Source organism: Toxorhynchites rutilus, chromosome 3, assembly GCF_029784135.1.
Source record: "Toxorhynchites rutilus septentrionalis strain SRP chromosome 3, ASM2978413v1, whole genome shotgun sequence".
NCBI lineage: Eukaryota > Metazoa > Arthropoda > Insecta > Diptera > Culicidae > Toxorhynchites > Toxorhynchites rutilus.
The window spans coordinates 265313245-265329949 of record NC_073746.1 but is presented as its reverse complement, the minus strand read 5'-3'; the positions used below and the strand labels follow the sequence as shown (position 1 = coordinate 265329949).

Here is a 16705-nt window from a genome sequence, read left to right as displayed (position 1 = left end):
TTGAATAATGAAAACCCTGACATTCTTTGAGGTATAGGCTTCGTTTTAACATAATTTACAGGTATCGACACAGCTGATAATTTATAATACTAAGCATTTGCAAAAAAAAGTGACTGTCACAACCAGTGACAAAATGTATGCGTTAGCAAATTCCGTAAAAAAACAAACATCGTTTATTTTTTAGTTTTTGTAGTTGTTCTAACTATTTGCTGTGTTCATGTTTAGTACTAGAAAAGGTAAGAATCTAATATAAATGGATGAAAAAAAATGAACTTTTATGCAGAAATCTTCATTCAATTTAGTAATAAAGTAGTGTTCGAAATTTTAATCAAGTTTCGACGCATGATTCATATTCCGAACAGTAGATGTTTGAACACTCTATTTCCAGGCAAATACAGAAATAGTTCACAAATTAGGATACAAGGACAGTCCAATTATGGAGCAAAAATATAACATATAAATTAACTCAATTTGTAAACAAATGTTTGTGAGCAAACCAAGGAGAGCAAAATTGATTTTCTTGGTCAGGTTTTTTTTAACTAAAACCACAATAATGAAACCGGATTCCAAGTAACAGATTGGACTGTTTTATATACAGAGTCGATTATGCTCGGTCTTTTCGTTTGCTCGGAAACGCTTCCCATATTTCTTCAATTATACCATCGCCAATACATCTCTGAAACGTGAAATCATGGTTAAGGATTTGGGTATTCTCCTAGATTCTAGCCTAACCTTCCGAGATCACGTAAGTTATATAACCACCAAAGCCTCAAGATGTCTTGGCTTCATTTTTCGTGCAGCAAAACAATTTAGTGATGTTCACTGCCTGAAAGTTCCATATTGTTTGTTGGTTCGATCCTCACTGGAGTATGCAGCAGTTGTATGGGCACCGTATTACCAAAACGGTATACAACAAGTGGAGGCAATCCAACGCAAGTTTGCACGCTTTGCACTTAAACGACTGCCTTGGAACGATCCTTTCAATCTCCCAAGATATGAGGATCGATGTCAGCTAATCGATCTGGACGAAATGTTTCCAAGGCTTGCTTTGTATCTGACGTTCTACAATCGCACATCGATTGCCCTGCTTTGTTGAACAAGTTTGATTTGTATATTCGTCGTCGAACTCTCCGTTCGCACGATTTTCTGCGAATTACTACATTCCGCACAAATTACGGCCACAATGAACCAATAAGTGGCATGTGTCGAGTGTTCAATGATTGTCATCGTGTTTTCGACTTTAATTTGACTCGTTCTATTATCAAGAAAAAGAATCGTGCAGTGCTCCGTTAGATTGGATTGGTATATTTAAATTTGAATAAGTTATATTGCAAGTACTAATAGTACTTGGTTGTCAATTTTTCGTAATTATAGTTCAACAAGAATACACAGAAATAATTTATCAGAAGAAATAAGGTAGCTAGTGTGAAAAACAGTATTTTATGTCAAGTGGGTGGAATTATGCACTGACTGGTATAAGGGAGCTTCACGGTATCTATCATCTGAATCGGTTCAGTAGTTCAAAAGTTATGATATTTTTTAATTGCATATTTGCAGTTCGGAATTTGAGACAAAAGTGTTCAAATATGAGTCAGTGACAAAAATGGTGTTCGGAATTGGAGACAAATGTAATTAAACATATTTTTAGTTTTTTACTATGAATATGTATTTATAAATCAATGTTATTGTAGTCAAGTGAAGAAAGGCCTAATTGTATCCAAAAATCAAATTAATTTCGCGAAACAGTACCATTTTCAGTAATGAAAAGCTGTCCAATGGCCAACAAAGCTTAAATTGAGACAAAACGATAAATGTGTATAGCTCTATAAAGATACTTGGAGTATGTTCTTCCTAGTCCAATTGATGTGTTGTAAATCTTCGAAAGCATCATTCAAATGACCTCACTTATATCTGCGAAATAACTCGGAATGTCCAAACGCACAAGACAGGATTAATTAAGGACTAATTATCTCTTTTAAGCGAATGACGAAATCGTACACATGATGATAAGTCCGTTAAGTTTACAGTTATGAAATCATCCTTTCTCTTCTCATTTAATTACAGCAGCCAGCGGTTCGTCGCAGTCACCACAGGCTCTAACCAGTTTTCGTCGTGGCAAAAACATAAAATTCGGCTCAAATGACGCGAAAGGAAGTGACTTCCTCTGTCTTTCCCCAGGATGCATCCACTCGGGTCAGTGAAAACGTCCATTTGCACTCCTGAACGATATTTGTCATTTTTTACTTTTCCCTCTCACTCGACAGCTTCCAAAGCGCTGGAACAGATGGATTCTAGCGTGGAACCGTGCGACGATTTCTACAATTATGCATGTGGCAAGTTTTTGAAGAACACCAATATTCCTGACGAGAAAGTTTCCGTTAACACGTTTTCGGTGATCGGCGATCGGCTGCAGGAGCAGTTGCGATCGTTGGTGAGCGAGGAAATAGGCGAAACCGAGGCGACACCGTTCAAGCTTGCCAAAAATCTATTCAAACTGTGTATGAATAAAAGTGAGTTCATTTATGAGACGGTCATTCAACATGTCCTATCCTTTAGCTAGAATGATTGAAAGACAATATTGTAAAAGTTGGGATGGAAAACTGATCCGTTTGTTTTTTTTTCAGCACGGATCGAGGAGAAAGGCATCAAACCGCTTCTCGACATACTGGAATCATTGGGTGGTTGGCCCGTATTAAAGGGTGACCAATGGGACCAGGACTCTTCTTGGACATGGGTGAAATCTGTCGGCGATTTCCGTCAGCAGGGGTATAGCACGGATTACTTCTTCGATTTTTCCGTTGGAACCGATTTGAAGAACTCAACTCGTAGAATTATTGATGTAAGAACATTTGTATATGCATTCGAGCAATTGCTGAAACAACTTTTCCATTCCAGACAGATCAAGCTGCTCTAGGCATAAGCCGTGAATACCTAGTCAAGGGGATGGACAGTCCAATCGTGTCCGCCTATTACAGCTATATGGTCGACATGGCCGTTTTGCTAGGTGCCGAAGAGGAACGCGCCAAACGGGAACTTCTCGATTCGCTCAACTTTGAAATTGCTCTTGCCAACATTTCGTTACCGAATGAAAAACGTCGCAATGCAACCGCTCTTTACAATCCTATGACCGTCAAAGAATTCCAGCTGAAATATCCCTACACAGATTGGGTTAAATATTTCAATGTGATTCTCAAGGATACTGGAATCGCAATCGACGAGAACGAGGTTATCATTGTTAGTGTGCCCACTTTCATGGAACAGTTGGGACCCCTTCTTCAGAACACACCGAAGAGAACCATGGCGAATTATGTCATGTGGCGCATAAGTGGATTCTCCTCATTCTTCCTGACCGAGAAGCTGAGGAAACGGCAACTCCAGTACACCACAGCACTGAGCGGCAAGCAAGAACAAGAGCCGCGCTGGAAGGAATGTGTTGATATTACCGCCGGAAGCTTACCAATCTCAGTTGGAGCCCAATATATTAGGAAATATTTCCAGGAGAAGTCTAAGCGAACTGCATTGGACATGGTTAACGACATCAAGGCAGTGTTTGTAGACATACTGAAGAAAGTTGATTGGATGGACGAAGTCACTCGCCAATCGGCCCTAGAAAAAGTTGCTTCCATGGTCACTCACATTGGCTATCCTGACGAGTTAATGGATGACAACAAAATAGCTGATTACTATAAAGACTTACAGTTCAAGAAGGAAGACGATTATTTGACAACGATTTTATACATGAATCAGTTTGGAACAACGAAAGCCTTCAGAAAACTGCGATTACCGGTGAATAAAACTGACTGGATTACCCACTCGAGGCCAGCTGTTGTGAACGCATTCTACTCCTCAATCGAGAACAGCATTCGTAAGTAATACCAACGTAAATCAACTGGTAGCAAATAATCAATAAATCGTCTAATTCACAGAATTCCCAGCCGGTATCCTTCAGGGACAATTTTTCTCATACGATCGACCAAAATATATGAACTATGGTGCAATCGGATTCGTTATCGGACACGAAATAACACATGGATTCGATGACCAGGGCCGTCAATTCGATAAGAATGGTAACCTTATCGAATGGTGGCAGCCAGATACCAAGAAAGCATACCTCGAGAAAGCCCGATGCATCATTGAACAGTACGGAAACTACACTGAACCGAACGTAAAACTGAACCTGAATGGCATCAACACCCAGGGAGAGAACATCGCGGACAACGGTGGCATTAAGGAAGCATACTATGCGTACAAGAGATGGAGCGAGAAAAATGGACCAGAACCTCGCCTGCCTGGTTTAGATATGACACCGGAGCAGATGTTTTGGCTATCGGCCGCCCAGACTTGGTGTTCCGTCTACCGTCCGGAAACAATGAAAATGCGTATCACCACCGGAGTTCACTCACCTGGACAGTTTCGAGTACTTGGTCCAATGAGTAATATGATCGAATTTTCAAAAGATTTCAATTGTCCTACCGGATCACCAATGAATCCCGTCCAAAAATGTGAGGTGTGGTAGACTTCACGAGTGAAACTCACATGAGTTCATTCATTATCTCTTCTTCATTTTTGCAACAATGTCTGTATTTTTATCAAGCTATTGGTGGCTATGCATCCATTCATGTATCTGCCGTTAACACTTCCCTCTTGTCGCCGTTCTCAGCAAACGAACGTGATATAATGGGAACTGTTCTGTTCTTGTTTTTGAAGGGACTTTAACCCAAAGGTCATTCGTCCCTTATATAATGGGAACTTCCTCAGTTAGTTCTTATATAATTGGTCAATGATAGGGGAGGGTGTTCTTAAACCGACTACCTGAATTGTGAAGGCCATCATGGATTTATAATATTTGTTTTAGTGGATTCAGCATTGAATTGTATAGTCCGGTTCACAAGTCTATCCATTAGGACCATCCGCCCCTACTTATAATTTCGTGAACAGAAATTGAAATTGCGCCATCATTGTGAAAAAACACACACAAATCGCTACAAATAATTTATTCCAATTTATTGTATCAAATGCTTTTAAACAAAACGATTCAATCGCTAAAAAAACAAAACAAAAAGTGAATTTCCTTGGTTGTTGGAAATATGTGTGTGATATTGATAATTTGTTGTTACAAACGTATCAACGTACGTAGATAATTCATATGAATCAAAGTTAACAAAAAAAAAAACACAAAAATGTAGAAAACTGATATAAATGGTCAGTTTATCCTACATCTGGAGCAGATGACTTAATGTTCTTGTTATAACGTAGTCAATAAATACTTCATTGTACTTTTTGTTATATTGTAAGGTAATGATTGTCTGAAAATAAAATGTTTTCTACTAATTGTTTACTTACCTTTCATTTGTCCAAAAGCATCACTACAAGATTCACTTGTTTATTTATTTATTTATAACTACCTGACCGGGCAAACTTCGTCCCGCCCAAAATTCATTTTTGTTATCAATACCTTCAAACATTCGCGTTTTCTTACTAAGCAAACATTCATGGATCCAATTGCAGAACTGAACATTGATTGATCTTCTAATCGCCCCTTTAAAATCACCTTTTACTATAGAATACCTAGTACTTCTACCAAAACTCGTCATTTTAATATCAGATTACTTTCAAAAAATTTTCAATTGCCATATATTTTCATATATTTTTTTTGGTCGATATATGTGTAATATTTTTATGGGCCCCCCTCTCAATTTCAGAGGAGGGAGGGGTGTCATTCCATCATAGAAATATTTATCGTGCCCAAAAACCCTCACATCCCAAATTTGGCTCCATTTACTTGAATAGTTCTCTAGTTATGCACAAATTTGGGTTTCATTCACTACTCATCCCGGGTGGCCGTCTTCCCCCACCTTCCTATACCAGACTCATACATTTCGGTCAGAGCGTTGAAGCGTCCTATGATATGCAATTGCACAACGTAAAAACGTGGGGTTTTCGTATTGCGATAGTTGGAGCATTGCAGTTTTCGATATGACGATAATTGGTACATAGATGTAAAATTGCACTAGTTATGAGAATACAAAAATACAAGTTTTGTTTAAAAACACAACATTGAGAAGGTTGTAATGCATGCGTCTACCATGTGTTTGCATCAAAACAGCCGCTTTACAGTATGAAAATCTCATTATTTTGATTGCATGATCCTTAGCGAAATGTTAAGAAGTAAGCAGCATTGGGACACATTATTTTTAGACTATATTTTCCAACAATAGCAATATTTTTAGTGTGGTATCAAGTACCGAAATCTATAAAGAAGAGTTTACTGATGTTTAAAAATTATTTAAGAGACATTCAAAATTAGACAACTAATAGAAAACTCATCGAACTTTTCCGAAAATTTTCAATTGCCATATATGTTTGGTCTAAATATGTGTAATATTTTTATGAGACCCCCTCTCCATTTCAGAGTAGTGTCATTCCATCATAGAAATATTTCTCGTACCCGAAAACCCGCACATCCCAAATTTGGCTCCATTTACTTGGTTAGTTATCTAGTTATGCACAAATTTGTGTTTCTTTCAATGCTCATCCCGGGTGGCCGTCTTCCCTCACCTTCCTATACGCTTTTAACATAAAATGCAATTTTTGAATGATTATTTTTAACAGTATATCTATACAGCCATTCCATGCCAAACTGATATAGTGGTTCTCAGATTTTAGTCAAAAGTGGAAGTTTTGTTCTCTAACGCAAATTATTAGACCCGTATTTTTTAATTTTTTTTGTTAGGGTGACCATTTTTATTTTAGGGTGGTCCGTGATAACGCACCGGCTGGTGCTTGAAATGAACACCGGACGTCGAAGGCTTTACTGCTCGGCACACAAATGAACCGATCCGGAAACCGTACCGTTTTTCGGATGAATTAAGAAAAAGCGTTTGAATTTTGAACTGAGTTCTCTCGAGTCTACCTTTGGAGTGGTTTTATTTGGTCATTCGGTCAGTTTTATAAGCTTGGCATGATAAAGGCGAGAACAAAACCTACTGTGTTGCGTTACAATGAGGATTGTGTTTTAGATCTCTATGCTGACAATGATGTGGCTAGATGAGCTTTGTTAGCGTGACAATGATAAGTGTGATGACGATAGTGAGCTTTCAAAGCGTATAATGATGTGGCTCACAAGAGCGTTGTGTTATAAAGGTTTGTTGTTGCGTGTATCACTGACAATTTAAACATATTATCTATCGTGTGGTTTATACAATATCCAACAGTCCGAAAAATCCATTTTCTTGCATTTTTTTCGTTATTATTGATTGTATTTGTTTTTTATAGTTTTCATGGTCTCGGGACCAAAGGCGCTTTATTTTTAATATTTTTTCTGGAAAGCTGAGGATTTTTCACTTAACATATCTTCCCAAAGTTAACCGATGGTCCGAAAAATAATTTATTTTCCCATTTTTTCCACGACAAATTACTTTTGATCTACTAGACCGATTCAGATGATCGACATAACAAATTAAAGCCAATAAAGCCAATGAGCTAATCTTGCTAGTAAAAATATTACACTTTGAATGAAAATGGATTTTGTTTTCGTAATTATTGATTATATTTGTTTTTTATAGCTTATATCGTTTCGGGACCAAGGGCACCTTTTTTCACATTTTATCCTGAAGCTGAGATTTTTTTATATAATAGACCCGAATACCAGAGAGGTGTTATTTTTCGTCTTTAAGTTATGATTTTTCAAAGTTAACATGTTTTCAGTTTTCGTTCAATATTTCTTTGCGACTAGACTGGATGTATGTGACTATAATCTAATTAATTGGCAAGTGCTGTGCTGTTTCTTCAAGAAAAAAGTTAGCCAGTAGACTTTAATTTGATATGTCGATCATCTGAATCGGTCCAGTAGTTCAAAAGTAATAAATTTTTGAAAAGTCATTTTTGGGAAAAAAAGGAAAATAATTTTTTGGACCATCAAAAACGGAAAAAAACTCCTCCCTGATTTCGAGAAATGTTATGTGAAAAATCCACAGCTTTCCTTAAAAAATAGAAATAAAATATAGCGCCCTTGGTCCCGAGACCATGAAAACTATAAAAAACAAATACATTCAATAAAGATATAATCAAAATCTATTTTTTTTGCAAGTGTAGGATTTTTTCAAGAATGACTAATGAGCTAATTAGCTTTAATTTGATATGTCGATATGCCACCTTAACAAAAAAAAAATAAAAAAATGCGGGTCTAATAGTTTGCGTTAAAGAACGAAACTACCACTTTTACGAAAACCTGAGAATTACTATATCGGTTTGATATGGAATGGCTGTATATATACAGGGTTTTCCAACTTTTAATTCTGAAAGTAAATTGAAATAAAACACGCTTAGAATTCGAATTTCGATGAAACTTTTATTTCAAATTAAAGTTTGGTTTGTGCCATTATGTGTGAAATACAACATCATTCAAATGTCCACCTAGGGCTTCCTCGCACACCTTGATCCGGAACAGGTAATTTTCGATGACCTTTCGGCACATATGGGGCGGTATCTCGGTCATAACTTCACGAATGTTGTCTTTCAAATGTTCAAGAGTTTGCGGAGAGTTGGCATAGACACGGTCTTTCGCATAACCCCACAAAAAAAAGTCTAGCGGGTTCAAATCGCATGATCTGGACGGCCAATTGGCATCACCAAAACGCGAAATTATGCGTCCCTCAAATTTCGTTCGCAATATGGCCATGTTCGGTCGTGTTGTGTGGCACGTGGCGCCGTCCTGCTGAAACCACATGTCAGCCGTATCCATATCTTCAATTTGTGGCAAAAAAATCGGTTGACATGCGGCCATAGCGCTCACCATTCACAGTTACCGTCTCGCCGTCTTCATTTTCAAAGAAATACGGCCCGATGACTCCACCAGACCATAATGCGCACCAAACAGTGACTTTTGGCGGATGCAATGGCCTCTCAACAATCACGTGTGGATTTTCTGAGCCACATATATGGAAATTTTGGGTGTTCACATAGCCACCGAGCTCGAAATGTGCCTCATCGCTGAAGAAAATTTGATGCGAAAATTCAGCATTTTGCTGCTGTTGTTCGTTTACCCAATCGACGTATGCCCGACGCATTCCATGGTCACCACGCTCTAATTTTTGTACCAGTTGGACTTTATATGGATGTAGGTGCAAGTCCAAATGCAAAATTCGCCACAATGATGTGTTTGACAAGCCCAATTGCTGAGCACGCCGTGGAATCGAAACATTCGGGTCATCCTCCACACTGGCAGCAACAGCAGCAATATTTTCGGCCGAACGCACATTACGATGATGCACAGGTTTCACAATATCCGCTACGGATTCAGTTTGTTCGAATTTACGCACTACATTAGCGATTGTGTGCTCTGTAGGCCGTCCATGACGACCAAAATCCGTCCGTAATGCTCGAAAAACATTTGCCGGTTTTTCATCATTTTTATAGTATAATTTAACAAAATTAACACGTTGTGCGATGCTAAAACGATCCATATTGTAAAATGGCAGACATTCAACTAACGATATGACGCTTTGGTTGACAGCTATGTCAAACGGTTGTCAGCGCAGGGTTGTATACTTTCGGAAGCCCGAAATGGAAAACCCTGTATAAATGGATTTCTGTCTGTCTGTCCGTCTGTCTGTCTTTCTGTCTGTCTTCCTGTCTTTCTGATTCTTATAGACTCGGAAATTACTGAACCGATCGACGTGAAAGTTTGTATGTAGGGTTTTTTGGGACCGGAGAAGGTTCTTATGATAGTTCAAGACCCCTACTCCTCTCTAAGGGGGGCTGCCATACAAATGAAACACAAATTAGTGAAGCAAACGGAACCAAATTTGGTATTTTTGTTAGAGTGCAATGAATGTTTCTATGGTGGATAAACACTCCTCCTCCCTCTCTAAGCCATCCAATCCATCCAATTTCGTCACAATTTTCACTGTCTGCCTATCCAATGTGATGTTGTAAATACAACTTGTAATCACTTGTTTTGTAAAGACGAAACTAAAAACTGTTTCTTCTAAATTTACGGTCACTGATTTGACAACCTTGAAATGGATCCAATGTTTATGAAGTTTATTAGGTGGTTTTTGGTGAGATTAAAAACAATGTTCCCTGGCAAAACAAATTTACAAAAATTTCTGTACGATCAAAAAGATCGGAAAGATCGTAAAGAAAAGATCAATTTCTGAAATACAAAGAATCGATCCAAAACATTGAAAATTTTCAAAAAACTCAGAAGGAAAATGGGAAAATTCAATTCCCATATCTGAAAATAATCTGATTTTATAACAGTTCGGCTGAAAAGTTCATCATGTTCAAAGTTCAGGTCTACATGGCGCCTGTTGCAAAAATCTACTTAACTATCACAAAGCACCAAAGGATACGTGTCAAAATTTGACAGCAAGCGGTCGATTGGTTCGTGAGTTACAGCATTGTTATTGTGAAAAAAAATGGAAAAATCATAAACGAGGGCAAAATTGTTTCATAACACCTTCTAAGAGATTCTCAATAAGGAATTTAACGCCATATATAGGACATCACAACAATAAATGCAATTGTTTAATACACAAATTTGGTTCAGAAGTTTTTATTTTCACATTCTCTGCTTTGCAGAGAAATAGATTCCTAATCATCATTTTGCCGAATATACACATTAACAAGAAAAAGTACCTAAACGCGTAATAAAGTATCAGAAGCTACTTCTATGTTGAACACATTCGAGTAAGACAATGCAGATGAATATAAATGCATTCCATGTCATTTCAACTGTGATCTGACAATTTCCCAGAAAATGTAGGTTCTCCTGTTCGAAGAAGTTTAATATAAATTTCCCTGAGTTGAACAGAAGAGTGGTAGGGAAGTTTTTGCCTATTAATATTTAGTTCCAGTTCCAGAAGTATTTCTTCAGTGCTGGAGACAATCACAATCCCAGTTTTCAGAGAACACTTCTCCACAGATTGGAAGCTAGTAATCGAATTGGAATTCGGAATCTATGATCATGTTTCGAAGCGAAGTTAGTACAGAAATCCTTTTCCTCCCGTTATCGATTTATGATCAAGTTTTTCCTGCTCTGAAAGCCATGCCATCTAAAAATACAGACAGCACCTTGTTTAGCAAATTAAGAAACCTGAATCAATTGGTATTGTACCTTCTGTTTATGTTGCCTTGAAGCAGCTTCACAGCGATCCAGAACCATTTTCTCAGTAAGAACACCGTTTTCAGAAGCATAGCATGCAGCTTGCCACGACACTCCCAATTTGGAAATCTCGCGACCGGACATTCCTTCACACATCACGGCCATTTTGCTGCAAACGGCGCTATAGTCCCATTGTTCTACTTTGAAGCGTCTGAAATTAATCATTAAACAATCATTCTATATTTGTTTGTAGTTATTAACGAACTTTTTTCCTACTGCCGCCGGCTGGAGTACAAATTTATCGAAATATAACCGAATCAATCGTTCCCGTTCTTCTAGTCCTGGTAGCGTAAATTCCACCATCTCATCCAAACGGTCATTGATAGCATAATCGAACTGTTCCGGGGTGTTGGAGGCGAGAACCAACATAAATCGTGGATTTTGTTCACCTGTTCGATACAGGAAGGCATTCAACGCCGACCGCATGTCCTCCGAAATTTGTGCGGATGATCTTTTGTGCAAGAACGCATCCGCTTCGTCGATAAACAGTAACAATCCACGACGACTTGTACTGGCCCAATCGAAAACTTTGTGAATCGCTGTCACCGCATCTCTACCCATCGGTCCGACATCACCACCAGTCATTATAGCATAATCCATCCCCGAATGAGAAGCGAGCTTTTTAGCGAACATGGTTTTACCAGTCCCGGGAGGACCATGCATCAGAATGTTACGGTAAAGCCCTCTGTTGTTCTTTGTATTTTTCGTTGCAATCGCAATGTCTCGCAATCTTTCCTCCAGTTTCGGTTGAAGAACAACACCTTGCAGTGCATCTGTAGGTTTTGATTGCATTCGCTTGAATGTAGCTATTGGATGTCGAAGTGAGTCTAATAGTGAAAATCTGGATGTTTCATTAACAAGCGACGGTTTGCCAATTCTAGCTTCAATATAGCGTGCTGCTACACCAGTGCTGCCTTTCGCGGAATAGATTCCAAGGGCTAGCAATGATAAACCACCAACAGTTGTCGCAACTTTGTTCCAATCAGACAGAAGAGCGTTAGCTCCCTGTCCGAGTACCGATCCAGCTGTTTTTATACCCTCCATCACTGTGATTCTGTTCTCCTCCGCTTTAAGACGTATTTGTTCCAATGTCAAATCCCGATTTTCTCGGTCTACCTTAGCTTTCGCTCTCAACTCAGCCTCCAGAAGTTTCATTTTATTTTTTTCACGTAGTTCCATTTCGTGCTCAATAGTCTTCCTTCGCATTGCTTCTTGTTTCGCCACGCTTTCCTCTTGTTTTCTCAGATTCTCGTCTTGTACTCGCTGTTGTTGAGCAAGTTGTTCTTCGTAGCGTTTTCGAGCTAACTGATCCTGATATTGTGCCCGCTGTTGTTGCTGCTTAGTTTCTTCAGCAAGCGTCTTGCGCCGTTCCTCATGATCAACACGCTTTTGTTCTACCTTAGATGTTTCAATATGTGCCTCATATTCTTTAACTTTAGCGAGGTATTCTTGCTGTCGTGTGTTTTCCTGCAATTTCGACAACTCAAGTGCCTCTAGTGCATGTTCTGTAAATAGGAAGACATTATTAGAACAAGATCAACGAGACACAAATTTACCGAACACTTATTTCCATGTCACATGAAAAATTACGCAATCATTTTGTCGATTCTATTTCAATAATCCTTACTTGATCGCTCCAATGTTCTGGCAGCTTCAGCGGCACGTTCCAGCGCTGACGAATCAAAACGGTACGCTTCCATTGCTTTCCGTTCGGCCTTAGTCAAGTTTGGATCACCGGTGGCTTGTCCTGCTGTTCCAGGTTCCTGAAAACCACCTTCACTGCCGGGTGGAGGCATTTGCGGGACTTGACTTTTATATCCGAACAACCACGACATATTTATCTGAATATATATATATATATAATCCGAAAAAGTCCTCAAACAGTGCAGCGAACGAAAATGTATACGAAAAATGACGCAATTATTTTAAAACAGCAGCCACAATCTATCGTCCGGCTAAATAAGCTAGAAACATGAGGAACACGATGTTTCTCACAGTGATATGATTTGAGACGAATGATAACCTGCGCCGAAACGTCAAACATCGTGATGCATTCAGAGCTGCCAGATGTTTTATAAATTTTTTTCGAATGTTTGTGAAAAATGTATGTGAGTTACAAAAATGTCTGTAAAGGCTGATTTAGACGATGCCAGTCAGCGCTCTAGTTGAAGTATCCAGTGAATAGAGAACAGACACTCTGTTCAAATTAGAGGCCAATTACTTGTTCGATACTGGTACAAGTAACTTGGACAGAGTGTCTGTTCTCTGTTCACTGGATACCTCAACTAGAGCGCTGACTGGCATCGTCTAAATCAGCCTTAAATATGTTCATGCAGGAAATTTGATTTTCTCTCAATTCGAGTTGACCTCATTGAGCTTTGTGTTCGGCTTATGAGAAGCGGAAATGATAATGGATTTTTAGATGCAAACATAAATCGTATAAATTGGCTTATTCTATATCGTATAAAAAGTGGGATTGAATCACGATCGTATATATTAAAGCATACATCACGTATATCTAAAATCGTATGAAATACGAAAAATCTGATTTTACTTTTAACGACAATTTAAATCGTAATTTGGTATAACAAACATCCGCTACCCGTGACCGGACTAAATCACACCAGAACACAACTGCAACAGAAACGACCGCTCAGAAAACGGTTTAAGAAGCTAAAAATATTGTAGCGCAGGAAAAACATCATAGAAAAAGCGTAATTTCTATTATAAATTAGTTTTTTTTTCTTTTTAGTTTCTCGAAATTTATTCTGAGGTCAATGTAATGGAGGTGAAATCCCCATTTCACGAGGATAAGGAATCGAGGCGGCCCAAGTCGTCAAGATGCCGTGATCCGAGTCGACAGCCGACCCGCCGTCGGAGGCGGTGGTGTCTCGTACACAAACCGGTGTTCCGCTACTTGTCCAGCTTGAAATATAGGATACGATCCTTTAGCAAGGGCCAACTGAGCTTAAATGAACGTCGGACGACATTCGTTTGCCTGACGCATTACGTTTGCACGGCGCAAAAACATAACTCGTATACTCGCGCACGGTATTGTCGGATATTGATTTAACGACCAAGGTCTTTTAAAAACGTTACGACCATATTCGTTTGCTTCCACACGCTAACTAACTTAGGCCGAGGGCATAGTAATAGGGCGGTGCGGTGCGATGCGATGCGATGCGAAGTGATTAATTGAAGCTCATCGCGTGCTAGGACATACTGATCGCTTTAAATCGCGCATTTTTTATGTTTCATTCCACTCCATTCTAAATGTAAACAACCCAGCCCAGGATACCAGATATGATAACATGTCTTCATTTTGTAAACAGCTGAATTGTGAGATCTTTTGTGAACATTGTAAATGGAAAGCCCTTAACGTAACGTTTTCATTATACGCATTATGTAAATTAGAATAATGTTATATGATTTATTGAACAAAACGAAAATAATAAGTTAACAACTCAATTTTTATTTTCGTTCGATGAGTTCGATCGTGAAGATATTTATGAATATCGTCTGGCAACCATCATTCGCGTTCACTCGCGGCAAAACACTCCACCCACAGTTTCGCCGCATTGAAATCGTGTTCGCATGGCGTTTACTATGTCAGGTCCAGGTGGTTTGCATTTAATTTCCGCATTCGTGAACGAAAGTGCTTTCCCGCAAAGACCCCGCCCCTCGGCCTTATGGCACATTTCTGTGTTGCAATTCCTTCGGCTGTTACTCCGATAGGGTTCACAGTTAAGGGTGATGATAAGGAAAGGGCCAATGTAGATTCCGACAGGTATCACAGACCGTTTTATACCAGGGGTTAGGCATGAATTGAATATAGGCTACCCAAAGTAAAATCAATATGGCGTCATTTGTTTACCAACATACCATTTGCGAGGATTGAAATCGTTGAAATCGCGGAAATTGCGCTGCTTTATTTCTAACTGCATAAGCGATTTTCATATTTCGGTTTCACATGGAGGTGTTCAGATTCAACATGGAGTTTAAAGTTAGCCACTATTTAACTATATAACCGGACCGTGTTGTAAACAACAGTAATTGACAGAACCAAAATGTCAGTAAACCGCAGCAATATTGGGTACTTTGGCAATATGAGGAATTTGACGTATTAGTCATACCCCTGTTTTATACCCATGATGTTTTTCCCGCGTCACAATATTTCTAGCCTACTACACTTTTTCTGAGCGGTTGTTTCTGTTGCAGTTGTTTTCTGGTGCGATTCATTCCGAGAACCTCGGCCACCAATATACCAATATACCACACAAAATATGGAATATACCCAGCAAACATTAAATCGTATAATTTTGCACGTGCCAAGTCTTACAAGAAATCTGAATAAATCATAATCGCATATAATATCAATCAAAGTATGTATCGTGTATATTTGAAATCGCATAAAATGTAAAAACTCGATTTTATATACCATTATCAAATTAAGTCGCAATTCGGTATAATAAACATCAATTTTATGATGTACATTGTCGTAAAATATATTTAATCCGCATCATATGCGTATATTACGCTGATGCAGTTTGTGTGTCGTATAAGCGTATAATTTGAATCGATTCAGTACTGTAGTAAATCGTGTTACATGCTGAAGAAAATCATGAAAAAGTAAATCATATTAGATCCTAATAAAGTACATATTACATCATATTGAAATGTCAATGAAATGCTAATGCACTCGAAAGTTTTAACCGCTGTTGAATCAAATTTCAGATAGCCAGACGACCGGAGTTCGAACCCACATCAGAGCAGTTTTCACCAAACATCAGTCTGTGCCATTTTTAACATTCATATTCCACTCCCAACACAAGTCAATGAAATAATTATTAATTCTACTAACATAAATACTCATATATAAAAATGGCGATTCGTGAGGCTATAATAAACATTTCACGGAAATATTTGGTGCCATTCGTTTTTTTTTCTATGTCTGTAATAAATCGTATATGAGTATGGCAAAAGACGTATTTGGTGCTTTGACAGTTCATTTATATATTCATATTAGATCGCAATTCAATTTCAACATAATCGCTATTATAGCCGGTCTAAGTTGCATATTCATCCAAACAAATTCGGTAAGCATTTGCCATGTATGTATATGGCCTCCACTTTTGCATGCATATGCCAGTTAGGCGCATTATATGCCAACCAAATTTTAGGGCATATGATGTTATATATACGCTTGCTATGCGATTTAATGTTTGCTGGGTATGATGCGCTATGCGCTAGTTATATAATTCAATTTTTGACGTAGAACTACGGCTTTCAGGAAGGGTGCCAAATCAGAAAACAGGTCACGTTTTCATGAAATAAAGTTAACGTTAATAACTAGTTTCACTACGAACGAGCTCTGATGATGTGATTCTCTAAGATTTGTTTGATATGCTATACATTCAGTTTCCTAATTCCTGAACACACACGAGTCAATAGCAGCGATCATTGAAAGGGCAATGAGAGGAGAAAGAAAATATTGCGATTTAAGCTGAAATTCTGCCATTTCTCGATTGTTCGCAGAGA

The 16705-nt window shown here is 38.4% G+C and overlaps 2 protein-coding genes across 6 annotated transcripts in view; one reads left to right on the top strand and one right to left on the bottom strand.

Moving 5' to 3' along the window:
- The window catches only part of LOC129776122 (neprilysin-2), a 49435-nt gene extending 44104 nt beyond the window's left edge, over window positions 1–5331 (top strand). For 4 of the 5 annotated variants that reach the window (XM_055781549.1, XM_055781550.1, XM_055781547.1 and 1 more), the window contains 5 exons: window positions 2065–2193; window positions 2265–2510; window positions 2625–2839; window positions 2896–3865; window positions 3927–5331. In XM_055781549.1, coding sequence (XP_055637524.1) covers window positions 2065–2193; window positions 2265–2510; window positions 2625–2839; window positions 2896–3865; window positions 3927–4516 — 2150 coding nt within the window. In that variant the 3' untranslated portion in view covers window positions 4517–5331. The remainder of the gene's footprint in view (window positions 1–2064; window positions 2194–2264; window positions 2511–2624; window positions 2840–2895; window positions 3866–3926) is intronic. The other variant, XM_055781548.1, reaches the window with a different exon arrangement.
- A 5170-nt stretch (window positions 5332–10501) lies between these two features.
- LOC129776103 (ATPase family AAA domain-containing protein 3A homolog) lies at window positions 10502–13175 on the bottom strand. Its single transcript, XM_055781509.1, has 4 exons — window positions 12795–13175; window positions 11373–12672; window positions 11120–11318; window positions 10502–11057 (listed from the first exon to the last, which is right to left on the bottom strand). Exons 1-4 carry the CDS (start codon window positions 13000–13002, stop codon window positions 10986–10988), a joined length of 1779 nt encoding a protein of 592 aa, XP_055637484.1. The 5' UTR covers window positions 13003–13175; the 3' UTR covers window positions 10502–10985.
- Between the last annotated feature and the right edge of the window lie 3530 nt (window positions 13176–16705).

Bases quoted from the DNA above. Each gene is read 5' to 3' on its own strand.
- LOC129776103 (XM_055781509.1), bottom strand. From the start codon at position 13,002: ATGTCGTGGTTGTTCGGATATAAAAGTCAAGTCCCGCAAATGCCTCCA. The intron at 11,319-11,372 runs GTTCGTTAATAA...GATTAATTTCAG, and splicing joins CCGGCGGCAGTAGGAAAAAA to ACGCTTCAAAGTAGAACAAT. The intron at 11,058-11,119 runs GTACAATACCAA...CTGTATTTTTAG, and splicing joins CAAGGCAACATAAACAGAAG to ATGGCATGGCTTTCAGAGCA.